A 21,324-nucleotide genomic window follows, 5' to 3' on the forward strand; every position below is an offset into this window, starting at 1 on the left:
GTTTGATATGGGCGGAGGAGGCGAATTTCCGTTTCCAACTTCCGTTTATATATAAGTAATTATGCTGAACCATTGCGATGGATTCAGAGTTTGCAGTGACGCCAATTATGTCCCGCTTCGTTAGTTCACTGTACGGACCATTTAACTTGGCAACAACTGCAGCCAGCTCAAACGTGATTGGTCAATATCACGCGGACTACAAACAGCCTACAACCGGAAACCAGGGCTCTTCCGCTCTTCTTCCGGAGGCAAGATCTCCGGGGTTTGCCTACAGACTCTACATTCACTGAATGTAAAGTCTGTATATAGAGACTAGTGTTTGTTGGACTCCTCCACTATCACTCCCACCCGCTGCAGTCAGACTTTGGCCACCTTAACTTCCATTCTTCTCCTGTCACTTTTCCCCCTGATGCAGTTGAGCGTCGTGAACGTCAACTGGCTGCATATCATGCTGACATTAAAGGACGGGGTTTTTTTTGTCAGTGTCTGACGCTGCAAGTCACTAGCCAAGTGCTGGATTTTGATGACTTACAATTAAGACCGGGTTGTTTTGACCGTTTAAGCACCACAAGCCGACCGCCATCTTCTTCCATTATATTGGAGAGAAAGCAGACATCTCTTCAGCCAATATCTCCAGCACTCTGCAACTCACACCAAAACAATCTAGACTGATAAACAGCACTGCAGATTAGAGAAAAATGTGTGTTTTTAATTTTAGGGCGAACTGTCCCTTTTGTTGATGCCGCCACGTGTCCACAGTTTAAAGCGTTTGTGGACCCTTGAAAAATATAAAATAACCCAGATATTTGACGTGTTGTAATTTTTTTTTAAAACATCGAAAATATATCAGGAATTGAAAGACAAATATTTTATTATTGCAGTCCTAATAAGGGATAATTAATAATAAAACATGCACAAAAACAACATCACTGCACACACACAGGCATTTATTGATATTCCCGTTCTTGTAACTTGGCTTTGGGAGCACTGGCAGATGATGGAGTGACTCATGATGATAATAACAGGCAGATTTGGGCAGGAATGGCGCTCCTGCAGCAATTGAACATGGAGGGAGGTGGAGGAGGCGGGCGTTGATATGATCCCTGCCGGTGAAGGCCGGGCCCGCAGCTTTTCTCCATCCTGTCTCCACTGCTCGCTCATATTTATGCATTAGACGTTTCTGCAGTGAGCCGCTGGATATTGATGTGTTTTAAGGAGGTGTCCCCAGTCCTCCCCTCCCCTCCCTTCCTCTCTCTCTCCTCCTCGCCTCCTCCGTGCTGCTGATCCGCGGGGTCTCGGTGCGCTCAGACGCGCTCGGCGTTCAGACTCGTAAGGACCCCGATGGCCCCCAACCACAGGGACTGCGCTAACCAGACGACCATCCCCGGCTTCCAGCTCCCCTAGCGAAGGCAGGACCCCGAGAGCCTGCTCCTGGAATACCGCATTGTTTTATAATTTCCAACAAGAGAGTGGAAGGTGATGATGCTGATGATGCGCCCGCGATGGTGGATTTCCCTTTTGTGCGTCTGTGGATTGATGCACGTCGGTCACCAGAGCAGCCCTAATGCCCAAAATGGTAACTGATGCTATTTTAGATATTATAGAAATTATTATGGCGCAAACAAATCGTTAAATCGCCATTAATGTGCCTGTGTCTGTTTGTTATTTGTATCACAGCTTTGGCTACTTCACAGTCTCCATCTAAAATATGCATGTAGCCTGTAGCTGTTCCGTGTTATCAAAGGAAATAGGACCAATCGACATTTCAGATGGCGGTGTTTGTGATAAATGCTTCTCTGCATCACCTCTGTTTCCCGCACGGAGGGACAGGCGGGTACTGAAATCTGTGTTTTCCTCTCTGTGCAGGAGACGCCTTGTCGAGCTTGAAGGCTCTTCGTGATGCGGGCAGGTTTGTCGGGAAGGAGGATACGGTGCCTCTCCGCCTGCTCTACAGCAGACACAACCACAGCCAGATCACAGAGGATGAGCTCAGCACCAGGGTGAAAGCCAGCGCCGGCTCCACACAGGTACACAGTGTTTTGTGCTGTTGTCAGGATGGGGAGAGGCTGCTGCTGCTGCTGCTGCTGCTGCTGCTCTGTTTCCTGCGTGTTTATGTTTGCATTGATTCATCCCCTCCTCTGCCCTTGCCCTCGGAGGGGAAATTAATAATTAGTTAATTACAAGCAAAACAGAAGAAGCTTGAAACATTTAGGCAGGAACAGGCCGTGCTAATTAGACTGTCTGCAGGTGCTATATGGGTCATCACTGCATTCATATGCAAAAAGCAGACCACCCTGTCTTTAAACTGATCACCTCTTCAATTGTTACTCTGTCCACGCTGCACATTTACTGTAGGAAATCAGCTGTAGTCATCCGGCCAACCAGGATCATTAATAATTTAGTGATAACTTGCATCTTGCATGTCCAGCTGGGCTGCTGCCTCACCTATACCAGACCATGTCCCATGCATCAAGCAGCATTTTTTCACTTTAGTCATAAATAAAAGACTTAAAGGTTAACTGTTAGAGCGCGACTTATATAACTGAGTGGGCGATATCAGCAGACTTCATCTTATCACAGATTTATTGGTAACATAGGTGTAGATTTAAAGGGGGACTCAGGGGATATGCCCTCCTCAATATAATTTACAATAAAAAACAATAAAGCACCAGAGGACTTTTATTCTGATTGAATTTATGACATCTCTACCTGAAATTGGTGCGTAAAAACTCACCATAATGCAGGAAATTAAGTGTTAACCCTCAAGTGTTGAAATAAAATCTATGTCCTTAATTGGTAACATCAGCATAGCCTATATGATAACCAATATGCACCAAGAAGTTGCAGATCAATGCTAAAGATACGGTATTTTTAAGGTAGCCAAATTAAGAAACACTGTCACTTTTTCACTATTACATAGTCTGTCCACCAGAGGAGCACTAAATTTAATTTAACTGTTAAATGTCCTGCTTTGGTACATCTGTCACAATTCTTTCATAATCAAATTTATTTAATCCTCATAAAAATGTGGTTTTATGTAATGTTTTTAAGTTTAAGAACTATTATTATTATTATTATTATTATTACTTGTCTAAAAAAAACAGCATCTTTTTGGCTGCACGATCTGAATATCTCAATATTTAGTGTGATAATCTGCAGGAAATTTGTTCTAAAGAGAGATAATTTGTTGATTTAAAGGTCCAGTGTGTAGGATTTATCGGCAGCTTGTGGTGAGGTTGCAGAACTGAAACTTCTCCTGTGCAGTGTTGGGGAGATTGTTTTTAAAATGTAATAGGTTACAGATTACTAGTTACTCCTTTTAAAAACGCAATATGCAATGTAACTATTTTAATTACTTCAAAGTAATGTAGCTTATTACATTTGATTATTTTTGATTACCTTTCTAACAAATGTTTTGAACTGGGCAATAAATATATAATGTCGTGAAATAGGCTCTGTCAAAAGAAGGAATTACTGCACAGCAAAAAGATGCAAAGCAACAGAATTACTGTTGTACTCTGCATGTAAGCTTTTCACTGAACACAGTATATTCAGATGTAAATCATTTGTTAACACCACCATTTTGATTAGTAACTGTAATTTAATTACGTCTTTTTTCTCAGTAACTTGTATCGGTTGCTGGCAGTTATGCCAAGATGCCGGTCAGAGTCACAGTCTGATGAAATTCAGTTTGTAGTTTCAACCAGTAAAACCCTACAAAGGAACAAGAACAGGTACCATCTCCTTAAACTAGCAATACACACAAGACACATAAGCAAACAAGAAACACACGACATGGCAAAAGTCAGTATTTCCCACAGTGTATTATACGATCAGTGACAGTGCAGAAATCCAACGTACAGTAAAAAATTATTTGTATTCTGTTTCCCCAACCTGAGTTGATTTCTCAGTCAGTCTGTGTCACTGTTTACAAAAGTTATCTGCTCAGTCCACTCTTATTGTCACTGATTACAATTACATTTATTTTGTAATTTAATTAAGTGTCCCCAACACTGCCTCCATGTGCCAAGCTTGTAGGAGAACTATGGTGTCCGACATTAAAATGGAATGACCCTATCTAGAGCAGGTGTTTGGTTTGTCCATTCTGGGCTGCAGTAAAACAACATGGCAACCTCCATATGAGAGGTCCTGCTTCGTATGTAGACATAAACAGCTCATTCTAAGTTAAAGAAAACACAACAATTCTTATTTTAAGGTGATTTTACACTAATTGAAACACAGTTTTGAGTATTATATTCCATGTCTGCCAATATATCCCTCTAAATCCGACACACTGGACCTTTAAAAAAACATGTACATGTATGTTCACAGTTATTTAACATTATTTTCTACTGTAGCTGGTGTTTAAGCAGAACACCGCAGACTTGTTGGTAAAATAGGTTATGCATGGGTTAAACTGTTTTGCAGTAAATGTGGACATGACCGCCCACTGAATCTACCATGTTGCAAAGTTATGCAGAAAGCTGCTGCTGATTATCTAAACCCAACAGGCACAACAACATTGTTTGGAAAAAAAAAAAAAAAAAAGCCTAGCAGAGCTGTTTGGCCTCGTCTGTAATAACCGATACAGTGCAGTAATAACCATAATCACTGTAACTGTGTTTACCGAGTCAGTTCAGTGAAGCAGCATGTCTGCTGGGTTCATTTCAAGAGATGAGTCAATTAGCATTGTGCAAACCTGTCATGCGTTTTTAATTTGTGCGGCTTAGGTTTGTGTAGGCTAGCCTATTCAGGGCTCAGAGAGTGGAGAGGGCTACAGATGGTAGCAGGCAGGGAGGTGTTAACCCTTTGTCTCTCTCACACCTCAGACGGGTAAACAAGCTAACAGGAACCATCTGCCATCAGATATCATTTTAATATTTTCCTTTTGAAGCTTATACTAATGTCCATCACAGGTTTTGTCGCAAAACCATCTTTCTGTGAACTGGAGTTTAAAGCAAGGAGACTAATATCTGCAGAGCAAAGGATGATAACTCATATTTGAACAAGGCAGTTACCTTCTCTGGAGACAGTTAAGATAAACCTGCAGTTCCTGAGTTAACAGCTCAGGAGATGTGTTTATTTTGCTATAAAAAATGGATTGTGTCAGATCATGGTTATTAAAATACCGGGCGATCAGTAACAGCCTCAAAGTTCTTATTAGGTTATAAAATATACATTGCAAGTGAGGAACAGATCGAGGGAAGGAGGAGGAGGAGATGGGTGCGTCTTTGATTTGATTTCTGATGTTTTTTGATTTGATTTCTGATGTTCTGAGGCTTTTATTCTCCAGAGAGTTGAATCTGCGCTGCAATCGGCCGTGATGTCACTCGCACAAAGTTTGATCAGTTATTTGGCTGTTTTTAGATCAGCAGCCTAAAAACAAATCTGTCAAACCGTTCTGACACAAAGGAAGTTATATATAGACCTCCGTTGCATTGCCTATTTTCGGTCTCAGACACAAACACCTTCACTGCTGAATGAGCAGCGGTGGAGTTCAGCAAAGTGCTCGTGTTGTTTTGGTGGGGAAAAAAAAACAAACGCCTTAAATGGAATCAGTTCGTGTTGGGTTTGCATGTTTGCCTTCCTGCCTCTCAGTCTGTGTGCAGTGCATTGATAGCACTTACAGTCATACTTCCACAGTTGTGAGTGGAAAGTCAGGCCTGCTATAACTCAGAAATCAATGTAAGAAGAGTCAGTGGTGGCCTCAGAATATTGGCCCGACTCAGTCAAGCTGGGATGTGCTTTCATTAAACACAATTACTGGTACCTCCTCCCATCATGGATCCAATCTGCCAGATTAGATTTCTTCACAAGTGTGCCATGGAAAGGGATTGCCCTTTGTACGTGCTCGCACACACACACACACCCACACACCCTCTTACCTGCTCATATATTCATTGACCACGCGCAGACACACGCCTACAAACAATAGAGTCTGTGGTCAATGGGGACCTCACGGGCTAAGGTCATCCTTGGGTAAGCACATGGGCACCCCCTCAATTGGAAACAAAAGAAACCCCACACACCCCTCCTCCCCAGGTTGTCATGCGATGTCCGGTCTGTAATGAAGGTAGCCTGGGGGAGGCTGAGCGGTGTCTCAGCTCAGCTCTGGGACTCCCCTGGACTTGCACAGGAATGATTGTAGGGAGTCCTCATTGACCCAAGGGTGTGTCATGAAGCCTGTACCATATGTGCCCAGAGCTGGAAATGAATCAGACCCTCCTCCAACTAAATCAATCACACACAGCACATGCAGTTAGAGATGAGTCTCCATTTCTATATTTGTTTACATTCATATTGCTGCCAGACAGAAATATGGTTCAGTGTGGGTTTAAGAATTTCAATGAATCCTTGGCTTTGTGAAACTGTTACAAACCCAGTCTGGTAAACATGAAAATCAATGGTCAAATAATATGTGTATGTTCATTTAAGTGTGTGTGTATATGTGTGTGTGAGTGTGCATTACATAAACTGTATTAAATTGGAGCATTGAAGTGTAACGTGAGATTACGTGAGCAGAAATTAAAATTCAGAGTATGAGGACAGACCGTGATGGCTCAATGAAACCAATGATATTCTTACTGCTGATTGGTGCTGAAAAAGACAATACAGCCATCCATCAATGTAGATGAGAATTGATCCTTGCATAAGATAATGAATTGAACCATGAATATGATAATGGTTGCAGTTGGTTAACATGAATAACTTGTCTTTTCTGCCTTTTTAGGTGAACCATGTGGCCCAAGCAAGCTTTCAAGTCGATGCTTTTGGCAGAAAATTCATCTTGGATGTGGAACTGAATCAGTGAGTTTTACATTATTACATCTGTCTGTCTGAGTGTCTGTTTGTCTGGCTTGCTAATAGCTATCTGTGTGTCTGTCTGGATATTTATCTATCAGTCTAGGCCAGTAATTCCTAACCTATTTCCTTAAGGAACCCCCTTTTTTTACCATTCAGTAAACTGACAACCCCTAACTATGTGACAAATTTTATGGATATTTCACATTATATTCAATGCATAACAATAAAAACAGATAAACTGTATAATTAACCCTTTTGTGTAAAACTGCACATTCAATACAATACTCTGTATTACGTATTTAATATTTTTTACGTTTTTAATATTTTTTTTTAACAATCATACTTAATAGTCTTTTTTTGGCAAATTTAATGTTTTCTTCTCTCTGACGCTTGGCCATTGTTCTATTAGCTCTTTGGTTGTTTTAAATGCGTACTACTCTAAATGCAGGACAAGGCTGTTTAGCAGAGGGTGATGACCCTTTAGTATAACTTTTGTTCAGGTCTTCACAGTGCCCTTCTACTGTGAGATTTTTTAAAAATTATACCTTGAATAATAATCCATGGCCAACTGTAAAAAGTTGTCTTACACCTGTTAAAATCAAGAAGGCCTTGTGACCCTCTAGAAGCTTTAGCAACCTCTAGTGGCCGTCATACAATGACTCATATGATATTTTACAAATATGGACACACAGTGGTTGGTATAATATGTAATGAATTTGTGCCCTGCAAATGACGAGATAACATTACGTACTTAACATAAAGTTACATATTTAACGTCAAGTTATGTAGGTTAGATTGAGGAAAGTTACTGCTCGGAAAAGAAACATGTTTTTTTTTTACCCACATACTTGATGTAAAATTACATATGTATTGCTAAATTGTTCTTGTTCTGGTGTCTGTTTCTTTGTCTTTCTCTTTATGTCTGTACCATGCTGCAGCACAAATTGTCCACTCAGGGACAATAAAGTTTAACTTGAACTTGAACTTGAACTAATTACTGTTGTTAGATTTAGGAAAGTTAAGTTATGTCGATTAGGTTTAGACGAGTAAGGCTATGTAGGTTAGGTTCAGGCAAGTGAAGTCATGGAGATTAGGGTTAGAAAAAGAAATATGGGAATGACGTATCCTTAAATGACTCGAGTTCACTTTGTTTCACACGGTTCTGAACACCGGTCTCCTGGAGAAAGTCCTGTGTTTGTTTGACCCAACGACCACCCCAACCTTCCTCCTTTCACTTTTCTTACTACTTCCTTCCATACTCCCATCAGCTCATTAATCATATAATCACAGCCTTCCTGATATACGTGGGTTATACATGAATTCTGGTGCATTACTTTTCGTAGATATATGTCCAAACAGCATAAAAACAGCCTGTCTGGGTATCCATCAACCAATCCACAGGCTAGGATAATTATTGCAAACCCCTCCCATGTCCTGTTTTCAAAATTTTAATGGCTTCCATCAGGTTAACTCTATAGGGTTCCAATTAAACACAGGAGAGAATGCCAAAGAAGGTATAAAACTTTTTCATCCCTGTGTCAATGAGTAAGCAAGGTGTGAAATAAGGGGCTGTGTTGCACGTATTTGACTGCACTTTATGTCTGCTACCTGTATTTTTATGAGGCAGCCTTTATGTCCAACACAAATTTCCCTGGGGACGAGTAAAGAAATTTTTTTTTTAAGTCTTGAATCATCCTTTCAGGCCTGAACACTTGTTCTTGTTTCGTGTAAATCCCCAGGCTCATATTGCGCATTAATCGAGCGCTGACTGCAGTATTTTAACTGAAGTTGGTCATTGTGGTTCTGCTGGACTGAGGTCATATTTTCCTGCTCTTTTAGTGCTGTTTATTGCCTGTTTTTGGGGAACTGCACTCTAAGGACATAAATATCTAATGCTGGTGTATGCTGAAATGGGCCATTGTGTAAATGAATGTATATTTATCTACATGTGTGCGTGTGTTTGCAGCAGGCCGGTTATTGTGTGTGTGTGTGTGTCTGTGTGATTTAGAGGTCCCATCATAATAGGAAGTGATTTACAGTAGAGGCTGGAGCACTGCCCTGTCAGACACTGATATTGATCACAGCACTGCTGATGGAAAGCGAGCAACTCTCTCTCCCCTTATTTTCTCCCGCTCTCACTCTGCCTCTCGCTCCCTTTTGCCTCGACCTCTTACACTTTTTTAAAATCACCCTTGTTGGCATCTTTCTCTCTAAACCTTTCTGTGTTTGTTTTGCTTCTGTTTCCCTCTTTCACTCCTTGAGACCATGGCTTGTTTGTCTCATTTAGCCCCAAACAGAAAGCCTGTGAACACACATACCGTGATTCTGCCTGCTCACCACAGCGGAAGTCACTCTCCTACTGAGTGAAACGTTACATCACAGGAATTCCCACGTTTAGAGGGTATGTTTCTGTGAAACCTGCAGCTCGCTGCGTGACGCATCAGCTAGTCACGGATGGAAATGTGTCGTCCACAAATACACACACACACACACACATGCACATAGACTTTCATCAGCATTTGGTTTGATGCCGAGTCATTATTCATGCGTGTGACACAGTGTGCTTGCAGCGTCCTTTTTCTATAATCTCTTAACGGGTTGTGGTGGAGAAAGTCCATCAGAATGTCGACTGAAAGGAAACACTTGAGTGAAATCCTGTTTTTAGCTTTCCGAGTGAGTGGAGTAGCCTCCAACCAGACAGCTCTGGGCAACAGTTTGACATGTGTGGCTCTGAATAAGAATGAGAGAGTGAGAAGAGTGCAGTGGAGCATTGTACTGTGACATTCATCTGTTTTCTCTAAGAAAACTGTGGTACTTTTTTTGTAGAGCTGAAAAGATAAATCAATACAAAGAAAAATAATGTGTATTGTTTGTCATTTTTCAAACAAAAATATCAGATAATTCTAGCTTCTCATGTGTGAAGATTCTGTTTACTTTGTTTTGTTTGATCATAGACTAAATATTTTTATTTTTTTTCTGTTCTTGAACTATGATGTTAAGTAATAATTAGCTGATTAATTAATCTATCTCTAGTCCTGGCATTGCAGTTCATCTTAATGTATCAGTTAGTGAGTGATCATCACAATCAGAACATTGATGGGTATGGTAGAGTAGTGTATGTGGAGAGTATTATGTCCTGTTAACACGTATACAAATATTTTTGAAAACAGATATTTTTCCCCTCCTTTTTAAAAAATAATTCTGTCCACACTAGGCTGCGAAAATGACACCAAACACTCGCTACTGTTAGCTGTCTTTAGAAGTCTCCCCACATCGCAAAGGTAGTAAAATGTTACCTTTTTGAAATACCTACTGGAGATCTCATCACCACTGATTCCTGTTCAATATAAGGATGAAGGAGCTCATCAGCAACAATCCCACTTTGGAAAGTGTCCCACCATCTGCTGGTTTGACTGAGTCTGATCCAAAACCGTCATTTTCGGCAGACTTTGAACTGCGGACGGTGAGGTGGCGCAAAAACATTTGATGCAGCAGCTCCATTTGTCTGTGAAGTAGTGCAGCAATACTAACTTCAAGTGTAAAGTAGCAGTGCTAATAAAATGTTAGCAAACCAGTAGTCCGCCGTTGTTGTGGTTTCTAGCATATGCTAATTACACAAAGCAGCAATGGGCATTCACGAATTGAGGAGATGATGTCATTGTTTCCCAAACGTCCACACAGATATACAGAAAGCAGTGTTCTGATATTAAAATATCTAGAATTTTTTTTAGTTTTAAGGCAGGCGGCATGGTAAGCTTGGCTAGTTGGAGTCCTGGGTGTGTGGTGATTAGCATTGTTTAAATTGTAGGAATGTTTTGTTTTGGTTCAGTTTTCCGTCCGTCTCTGGGGCAGATCTCCAGTTTCCCCATGTGTCTGAATGACTACACCCCATAGTCTTCTGCCTCTCTCCTCTCTCATCATCATCGTCCTCTACCACACTCCTCCGTGAACTGATCCCCCGCTTGACAGCCACACTGATTTTGTTTACAGATAGCTTTCATGCCAGACAGATTAAACCCAGTTGATGTGTGTGTGGGTGCAGGAGTGGGAGGTATTTTAGCTGAATGGGCCAACATTTGTTTTTTGGCCTCCAGTAACAAAACCTAGTTCTCTCATTTCGATCAATGACTGACTCTGCCGCTGTGCATTTTTCTGTGTTTAATTGTTGCCATGAGCAAACAAGAAAGATGTGTTTTTTAGCTTTCGCTGTCAGCTGTGTCTCTAGTGCTACGGTACATATTATTTCTATTATGATCATCTCTGAGGAGCCTTTTCAGAGTCTTCAGTTAATGTTCGGCCATTATCTGTGAATAATAGGAGTGTAGGTGTTTTGTTATGAAGTCATATGTCTTGTAAATATAAAAAACATGCTGTATTTGGATATCTTATTTGTTATATATACTTATTCAGTCTAGTGCTCTTAATTTCAGTTATGAACTCCTTACCTTGTTTTTGTTGTCCACACACATTTTTTGCTTTGTTTGTCGGATGGTCAGTCCACCACTTTGGTCCAGACTGAAAATCTCAATAACTATGTAGTAGTTCGGAATTTTGTACAGATATTTATGGTCCCTTCAGGTTGACGCGTACTGACTTTGGTGATCCCCTAACCCTAACCCTAGCCCACAGGTTAGCAACCTTCACTATTAAAAGAGCCATTTTTGGCCCAACCAAAAAAGTCTGGAGCCACAAAATATATTTGAGCCGTGTAGTGACGGTAACACAGCCTTTTAAATCTAAATTAGCCTTTAAACATTACCAGTAGGTCTAAACAGGCATTCATTAACATGTTTACCACATGTTTATCAGTATTTGATGCTTGAAAACTTTACAGCGATTAGCAAACTAATCTGTCCATGCACAAATTAAATTAAAATTTCAATTTTCCTCCAACACTTTTCCTTTTTTGGATTTGGAATCCATAGTTAGCTTAGCGAGGGAGAATCAAGACTAGCCAGGTTTGGCAAAATATAGGGGAAAAGGCGCCAGGCCATGAACAAATGACGCACATTTTAGTCGACAGTTTAGCTCGGGTTTGGCCCACTTGACATGCTGTGCTGCTGTGTTGTGCTATGGCCTATTTAAGTGCTGGAATTTGTTATTCACGTGACAACGTCTGAACGCAACACAGGCTTCGCTCCATTAAATGTGTACAGTGCCGTGCTGCGGGTTCGGGCCGGGCTCGGTTATAATTGTCTCGGACTTGGGTTGGGTTCGGTCAGGAAAATGCGGCCCCCCAATATAATGGTAGGGGAAGCACTGATTATAATTGAAAATGAAAATGTAAAAAAACAAACAAACAAAAAAAAAAACGTATCCATACTATTTCCGTATAATATTTTGTCAAAGCTACAGGAAGCCACTGGAGAGGGTCAGGCTTCGGAGCGTAGGTTGCCTACTGCTTTAGCATCATCGTTAGATGAACATTTTTTTTTTAATACTACTTCATACTGTCCTAGGAAAAAATACCTGGAAAAACTGGTGACATTTTCATCAGCCTCTGCTGCACTTTGTGTTTAGCTCTAATTAGCAATTGTTAGCATGCTAACATGCTAAACTAAGATGGTGAACATGGTAAACATTATACCAGCCTGGAATGAGCATGTTATTGTGCTGATGTTCACATTTACAAACTCAAAAACATTAGTGTTGTTTTATTTTCACCTGCTATTATATTTCAGTACTCACTCACAAAAAAATATTTTCACACACTTTACCACTGGCCAAGAAACCCACTAACACCCACTTACATCTTGCTTTTGTATATAATTGGAAAGTTTCTAGTCGGCATTCACTCCTGTGACAAATGACTCTGCAGTAGTTACGGGTATTTAATGGCTCCAGCTCCAATAAGCTTGTGATTGAAATGCAAGAGTCGCTAATTTTTCCCCCTTTGCTGGTGCAATGCAATGACGGCTCGCCACTAAATACCATCTATCTCTGTCTAAGCTGCGCTTAAATTGTTGCAGATTAGTTTGTAAGTTTGAGAGAGAGACTGGGTACGTAACAAATATAAAAAAAGGAGTAACCACCATAACATTTTCACTGGCCTCAATGCTGCTTTCTACTTTTAGTAACATGTTTAATGGCTTCTCCATGACGTTGAACGTGACACACCTGAAACAAAAAACAGGAAGGCGTACGACTGCACAGCTGTGGTCTACTGACAATGGGAAAGCAGTCCATCACCTATTTTTAACAGGTTTTCACACGTTAAAAACCTGCGTACATGTGCTAATTTTGGTGGAAAAGGGTCAGGACATTGCGTTTTCAAAAGTGTACTGCCCCGATTTTTAACCAGCTCTGCATCAAAACAATGTAGGAAGTATGTGTAAATGAACTGTGGTAAACTTCCCTCTGTCTAACCAGTGCAGAGATATCCCTCCTCACCCACTGGTGAAACCCCGCTGGATGACGTAATTTCTGTTATCGGTAAAACTAGGCAGTGCTGATCGAATATATATCAAGATTATGTTACTGCATTGCCTATTTCTCACCTACAGTGTTTTTAAAAACTTTTAAGTGACGTTTTTAGCTGTAATAGCAAGAATTTGTGAACAGGAAGTGGGCGGCATACTGTTTCCTGCACAGTGAAAATGGAAGTTGAAAAAACTGAGATCAAATGGTACAATGAGGCTGTGCTGGTCAAATATAAACCAAGATTCTGTCAGTGAGTTGCCTGTAAGAGATCGACATTGTTTCTTGCCAGCCGCCAATATTGTTGTTTGCATTACGTCATCAACCAACGAGAGCGTTTATTGGTCAGGTGCACCCATGAGAGGTTGCTATATCACAGAACTTGCACTGAGACATTCTGTTGAAATAAGAAATGAGTTTGCCATATGGTGAGAATACTAAAATATTTCAATGTGTAGTCGTTAACTCTTTCAGTAGCAAAGTGCCGTATTGACACGAGTCATCCATCTGAAGTGTGGCAGTCTATAGAGAGGAAGTCACTCAGGAGGGGGTTGGTGGGTCATGGGGTCTTTATTCTCCCCCTGTCTTTGTCTTTGTCTTCCTCTTACTCCTCCATCTCAGCGGCCGGTTACAATTTACCATTCATGGGACTGGGGTGAGCTGAAATGTGCAGGGAATGGGGGGTTGCCGCTTTTTTTAATCATCCTCAACCCCAACACACACACTCACACTCTCACTCATGTTTCCACCCTTGATTGCTCCCACCCTCCACACCCACTCTCCATTCAGCCAAGCCCCTACTACCCCTTTACCCCGCCCCTCCCACCTGCTCTCGCTGAATAATAGATGGTGCTTTAAGATTAAAGCGGAGCGTGTGTATACGTGTGTGTGTGTAATGGTTTCCGGCTTGTCCATCATGAGTTGAAGGGGAAACATTGGGATGATGTTTGTTTGTGTACTGTGCTACATATAACTGCCCTTTCCAGTGCTATAGTACTGTTACAGAAAAGTTGATCGGTGCATTTGACAAGCTGTGATAGACTGTGCGTTGTGTATGTGAGTAAAGTTTGTTGTTTACTCATTCAGCAGAAGTCATATCAATAAGTCTAGGTGGTGCGATACAGTCAATATCACAATATCAGCAATTTATCTTCTTCATATTTATATATTATACAGTTTATAAAGAGATTAAAAGACAATTTATTGGACACCTTTTTAATAATTGATTAATCGTTTAAGTGGTTTTTCGAGCAAAGTTGCCCTTAAAGTTTCCGGTTTCCTGAGATTTTTTTTTGTTGCTTTTGTTTTCTATGATAGTAAACTGAATATCTCCGGGTTTTGGACTGTTGTTTGGACAAAATAAGCAAACTGAATACGTCAACTTGGGGAATTTTTTTCACAATTTTTTGATATGTTATAGACTAGATTTTATACATAGTTCATTTAAGAAATATAAAGCAGATTCTTTAGTGATAAAAGTGAGCGTTATTTGCAACCTTTCTTTAAAATATGGCAATTTCATGCAGTCTTCTGTATGACATGCTCAACTTGATGATGTCCCACAAAATTATTATGAACAAAAAGAGACTTGGAAATGCGCTGCTGTCAAAATCGTTTGATTTATAACAATATTGATCACACTTAGGAACTTTGGTTCATGCTGTTGTTATAACAGTTACTCTAAACTGTAAACTTATATAGTGAAAATTTTCTGAATTCTAGTATTTAAAATGTATTGACAGTTTTGAATGTTGAATTTTTCCACGTCTGGGTGTTCATCTGAGCCATTGGAATATGTATACCTATTGGTTATTATTTGCTCCACAGATGGAGCAGCAGAAGGTTAAGCGCAGTGAAAGTGAACTTAACTCTTTGTTGCGCTGGGTATAAAGTTTGCTTTCAGTTAAAAACAGCTGCTGCAGTTATCCATCGATCTGCTGATCAGCTCTGATCGACTGATCAGTTATCAACCCCATTACTCAAAACTCCACAAACTGCTGCTGAGGTAAAAAGAATAACGTCTGCGCTGCTTTCAGGGACCTGCAAAAGTCTCTAAATTTAGAAAGAGGACACAGACTGATACAAGAATACACAGGCAAGAAAAACAAAACAAACTGAAAGATAGCCAAAGTTAGAAATTTCAGTATCGTGACACACTATGTTCACGTTGTGATGATACAGTTCCACAGAAATTTCATTAAATGATAATATTGAATTATTGACCAGCCCAAACTCATAGTGTTGTTGAAACAAAAAAGTTATTCTTCTATCACATGTATGGACAAAATGTATTCAATAAATTGCATAGTTTCTGACAACAAATGATAAAAAACTGAAAGGTATTAGCTTGACTGTGTTAAGGAAAGAATGAGCAGAGTATCTGATTTTGTATTCATACAGTAGGTTATGTATGTACGACAGTGTGAGAGCAGACAGAGAGAAGAACAGGTGGACACGTCCAGCTGGGACTCATAACCTCTTCAGTGTTAGAAACAATCCGCTGCAGCAGCAATATGAGGAGAAGAGGGCTTCTCCGTCTCCTCATGTGCGATGTTGACACTGACAGACACTCAGTGTATTATTATTTCTACTACTGTGTCATGTCAGCTTTCCCTGCATGCACACAAATACTTTATGCAAATGCTGAGGGTCAATTCCAGGCAATGCTGAATGCATTATTCATCTGTGTGAAGGGGTGTGTGAATATGTGTGTGCACCAGCGAATGACAACGTCATTGAGGAGGGGGCTGGGGGAAGATAGAGCGCTGATATAACCATTGGATCCCTCTAACTGCCTCTGTTAGGTAGGAAGCTAACCAAACATCCCATGGCTCAGTGGTTTGATCAATGTGTGCATATGTGTTGGTGCGTCTGTGCACGGGCAGAAATGTGTGTGTGAGGAAGGTTGCCCCCCCCCCATCGCAGTCGTCAATATAAAGCTGCTGCAGAGTCTTTGTGTGTATCGTCTCGTTGGGCCTCAGGTGCAGGAGAGGCATGTAAAGTGTTGTCTTAATTAGAGCTAACAAGACTAGATCAAATGAGATGAGGCTCAGATGGAAAAGGGGAGGATCAATACTTAAGAGGAGGAAAATAAAGAGAATTGGGCAAATTACTTATCTCGGTTTCTTTAATGTTACTCACTCTTGTTGGTGATTTTAAATTGGTTAAATAAGTTTTGGATCGAGTGAAAAAACTTGCACCTTTTTGCCGTAATTATTTACATTTTCATTCCCAGCTTGGTAACTGTGGGTGTATCCTCAGTGACAGTGACCACATGGGTAATCTGTCTATAAGAATCAATAAGAATTTTTGCCTTCATTTGAGAGATGACGGTGACAAGGCAGACTGGGAATGGGGGTATGGGAATATGGGAATGGGTCGTAAGGCTGGAATTAAACCCTGAATGTTATAGCTATGTGGTGTGCACTGTATCTACCAGCTACCAGAGCTCCAAAGCGTTGAAAATATCTTTAAACCAAGGATGTTGCATCCATGTTTGCTCGCTAGCAGTCCTTTTCTTTTTTGATGGCAGGACTGTGTTTTGCATCACTGGCATTCTTGCATGTGTACATGTTGATGCACGTCCAGGACACAAACACAACTGGGACCCACTCATAAAAACAAGATCAACTCCATGTGCTACTAGTGGTCAAAATCTCCACAGGACCATGTATTGACCTTATGCGACCTGCTATTTTTTGGTTTTAGCTTGTTACATTTCTGGTTTGGTCTTAACTTTTGGTGGCAACTGCTGGCTGTAGGAAACTCAAGTCAAAAGTCTCAGCACTGACCATAGACTGTGTAAAGTAATGGATGTAGCTATCATGATGTCACCCACTGCTTTGTTGACTCCCGTTTTGAAGCCTTGAGTCTCTTTTGTTTGGAGCCAGACGTAACTATGTTTGGTTGAGAGGCCGTAGCTGTGGAGGACCGAGTGGTGGATCTGACCCATAGACCGCGGTGACACCTTGCAGACAGCCTGTCACTCAAAGTGGCCCTGCCCTTCCCTTAAATATGCCCTGAACTTTGAGCCTTGATAAAACAAATGGATGTGTAATATAAAAATTCATCCCACGTACAGTTGTCATAAACAGAGAAATTAGCTATAGAGACCGAAACTGTTTTTAGTACCAGGCTGTAAACATGTTTATTCCTCCAGTAAAGTTGAGCATTTTAATATGGGTGTGTATGGGGATTGACTTTCCTTTGGAGACAGCCTCAAGTGGACATTCAAGGAACTGCAGTTTTTCACACACGATATTGGCTTCACTTTTTATCCCCGGAGATTGCCGTTGTATCACGGACGTCCATTATACAAACACAATAGGGACCCACTCATAAAACAAAAACAACTCCATGTTGCTATTAGTGGTCAAAATCTGGACAGGGTACATTTGATAAGACATTCTACTTGAGGTACAAATTGCCAAACATAATATCAATGTTGCTCTTTCTGCAGGTTTGTCATCCTTGTTTTGACCTTATTTGACCTGCCGGTTTTGTCTTAACTTACAGTGGCGATCGTTGGCTGTAGTGAACTACACTCACTGGCTGTGACTGGTTCACACAGTCTACTAAAAATTTCTCAAAGCTGGGAATAAACATCCACATTTTAAAGAGGCCACATGACCTGACGCCACCACATACATCACAGATATCAGATTAAAAAAGACCTTTGATGCAGTGTTACCCACAGGTGTGGCTCTTAACCTTTTTCGGACCCCTAAATTAGTACACATTAGGTTGCGGACCAGTGTTTGATAAGATTTCGCTTCCATTGAAAAAGATTTTGGTTGTTTGATGTGATTAAGACCAGAAGTCTGTTGTTGAGATAACTGTGGAGGAAGTGAAACCTGTGATAAGAATAGTGGCTCTTGTGACTCTTACTCTCCAGCTGTGACTGCGCCACCATAACCAAGTGGTTTTTGTGCCAAACCTACCCACAGGTTCACCATAGCATTGTTGATAGATAAAGTAATTAGGTTTCAACGTATCTATGTTATGCCAGTATTTCTCTACCAGAGTTTTTTGCACATCGTAGCCTTAGAAGTGCTCTTTAACAAGAGTCTTTGTATAAAATGAGGAGGATATTTCCTTCTGAAACCCTGGACCACCACGACAACCTATGTTTTTTTTAGCCACATAGTGAGAGGAGTTGCTTGATTGAAATGGTTTTTTTCACCGACAGTATTCTCATGTTTACTTGCAGGACAAATAAGTGCATCAAAATTCCATTCAAGCCGATTTCTTGTTGGTGTTAACTTCGCGACTTTGTCTGACTTTGAGTGGGCTTTGGCCATTTGGTCCCTAAATTATGTGTAGGCGTCCAGCTGCCCTGGACTGTGAAAGATGCTGATGCTGTGGTGTTACTGGTGCGTGTCCCTGTGCTGTGTGTGCGTGCATGTGTGTATTTATGCCTGTGTTGCTTGTATGTACATGTGCATACAGCCTTATATCTCCACATGTATGATTTAACTCCCCCTCATGCCCCATTCCAAAATCATTTATTATCCGCCAGTGCCTTGCTCCTTGCATCCTGACGTTGCTACACCGCAACTCCGCTCTTCTCCTCCTTTTCCACCTCCATCTCTGTCTCTCTTCCTCCGTCCCCAGGTCTGTAATTTATTGCAGAGAGGCGTGATCTGATTTACTGCGGACTTAATGAGAAAAACACAGAGAGGAGAGTTTGTGTGTGTGTGTGTGTGTGTGTGAGAGAGCGAGAGAAAGAGGGAGAGAAAAAATAGTTAAGGATGAAGAGAAAGAAGAGGACGGAGAGAGAAAGAGAGATGTGGATGTCCTTCATGCACCCTTGAGTCTTGGTGGGTGGGTTGAGTAAGTACAGAAGATCGGGAGAGATAGAGTGGAGTGTGTGTGTGTTGGTGTGCGTGCATGCTCGAGGGAGGTAGGTACTTGAAAGGAGTACCCTAAAAAAATGGTCCCCACTTCCTCTCCTCTTCTCCTCTCCTCTCTCCATCCCTATCTCTTACTTTCTTCTTCTTCTCTCCCCTCAGGCAGGGCTTCTCTCTCTCTGATCTGCGTGTCGTCTGATCACACACACACACTTTAGCACATAGCTTTAGCTATCACATTGGGAATTATATTTGTGAGTGTGAGAAAATGCAGTGCTCACAAACAGTATATTACAGGCTGTGTTTGCTAAGTGGCTCAGCGTCACATCCATATACACAGTATGTCCTGGTAATGTGCAGCAGTCAGAGCATACTCGTGTGTGTCTGAGTGGGTTTTGCAGAGTTTGTGGTGTGTGTCAGGAAGGGAAATACAAATTAATTATATGAGGGGGAGCAGGGTTAATTTAGAAGAACAAATAGCAGCATGGATATTTGCAGTAACAGCGTGTAGAAGTACATTTGTGTTATTTAAGGATGTGCTAGTAAAGTCGATTCACGCCTCAGAGACCCTGCTGGATTTCTTTAGGATGTTTTGATAACAGATAAACAGTGTTAAATTTAGATTAAAGAACAGGTGTACAATTTTAAAATCTGTCTTAAATTAAAACTCACATACCCACACTGTATACTGAAGCAGCTTTTGGTCGCTGCATAATTCCTTTTCTTCATAGCGCCCATTAAGAGACCAGCCAAATTTCATATGAGGCCTCAGCAGTCCGATATAGACAAATCATGTGGATGTCTTCCAAAGTGGCAGTCCATTTGAGTAAGGAATGTCCTCTTAGTGTTATGATCCCTCCAGTCCAACTCAGCCAAAAAAAGACTGCTTAAGTCTCATATTAGCTGTTTGTCCCTCATCACTTACATTTGGAATTAGGTTTGGATGCCGTGTTTACACCTGATATTAAAATGTGTCCTGGGTGATCAGATTACAAGTAGACAGCTTAAAGTACAGGTGTGAACGCACCAGAGTCCTGCACTGGGATGGGGACCCGCAAAAACAGCTGATTTGCGGGTGGTTTTTAGAAAAAAAAATTTTCCCAGGTTCGGATCTGGGTGGAAAAAATAACATATGGGTCGGATCGCGGGTTTTAGATAAACACATCAGTCATTAGTTCGGTAAACTACAGATAACTACCTTGGTCATTATTTACTCTCAGAGGATCGCCTCCGCTATTTCACAACGGTCATTGGTTCAGCTGTTTACACGCGTTTCACCATCTAATAACACAATTTGTAAAACAGTAAATAATTATTTAGGTATTTGAGAAATAAGTGGATAAAACGTACAACTATCACTTTATAATGTTTCTGAAGTGTTTCCCTGATGGTTTACTTCTCTCCTTGATGGATTCTAAAAACACGTGACAGCTCGTAACTGCTGAACGTTGCTCTGGACAGAAAGTAAGTCTATTATTACACATGTAAAGTTCCTTTACATAGATTAAAAGTTTAAAAGCATTAAACGTAACAAACAAGTGCTTTTACACTCGTATAGGAGAAGAACACAGAGGGTTGATGATGGAGCTGAATTCAGGTTTTTATTGTGAGAGCTGCTTCATTCAGGTCGTTATTTACTTACTGGCACCTTAACTGTGGCGATATGCTGTTCAATATTCAGCCAATATGACCCAGAATGATTACTTTAAATCCGGGTTACGGGTCAGGCTGCGGGTCGTGTTTCAGTGGGTCGGACCGGGTTGCGGTACTAATTGCCTGATGCGCGGGTTTGCGGTTCGGGTGCAGGTTGGTACGTCGCCGGGTTGGGTTGGGCGGATCTTGAAAACTGGACCTGTGCAGGACTCTGGAACGCACCCGATGCATCCTCAGTGCCTTTTTAGATTGCTCAGACCACATTCAGAGGTGGTCTAAGCTGCATATGGCCACAAGCTTTCGTCAGTGTGTGCTAATTTGTCCCGGGCCACACTGAAGAGTCACCTACTCAGCTGCCATCCCCTACAGGCAAGCAAACTTTCTGTTGCTGCAGTTACACAGGTTAGACGCAGCACAGAGGGGTCGACTCTGGACTCTGTCCTCCCAGCGGATGGTCATTTCAAGCTAACACAGCTAAACATATCCCAACAAACTCACATGGAATCAGCTTAACTCTGTTGTTAAACTCATTAACAACCATTAGGTCACATTAGTTATGTGATGCTAACGGTTAGCGCTGTCACTGTGTGTGTGTGTGTGT

At 41.1% G+C, this 21,324-nt stretch overlaps 1 protein-coding gene across 4 annotated transcripts in view; it reads left to right on the forward strand.

Annotated features, from left to right (window-relative positions):
• The first annotated feature begins 1,124 nt into the window (after positions 1-1,124).
• adam22 (ADAM metallopeptidase domain 22) overlaps positions 1,125-21,324 on the forward strand; it is a 108,242-nt gene continuing 88,042 nt past the window's right edge. For 3 of the 4 annotated variants that reach the window (XM_078171535.1, XM_078171538.1, XM_033640347.2), the window contains exons 1-3: positions 1,125-1,576; positions 1,867-2,027; positions 6,731-6,807. In XM_078171535.1, the coding sequence (XP_078027661.1) occupies positions 1,480-1,576; positions 1,867-2,027; positions 6,731-6,807 (335 nt within the window). In that variant the 5' untranslated portion in view covers positions 1,125-1,479. The remainder of the gene's footprint in view (positions 1,577-1,866; positions 2,028-6,730; positions 6,808-21,324) is intronic. The other variant, XM_078171537.1, reaches the window with a different exon arrangement.

The sequence above is a fragment of the Epinephelus lanceolatus genome, chromosome 10, assembly GCF_041903045.1.
Source record: "Epinephelus lanceolatus isolate andai-2023 chromosome 10, ASM4190304v1, whole genome shotgun sequence".
Classification (NCBI taxonomy): domain Eukaryota; kingdom Metazoa; phylum Chordata; class Actinopteri; order Perciformes; family Serranidae; genus Epinephelus; species Epinephelus lanceolatus.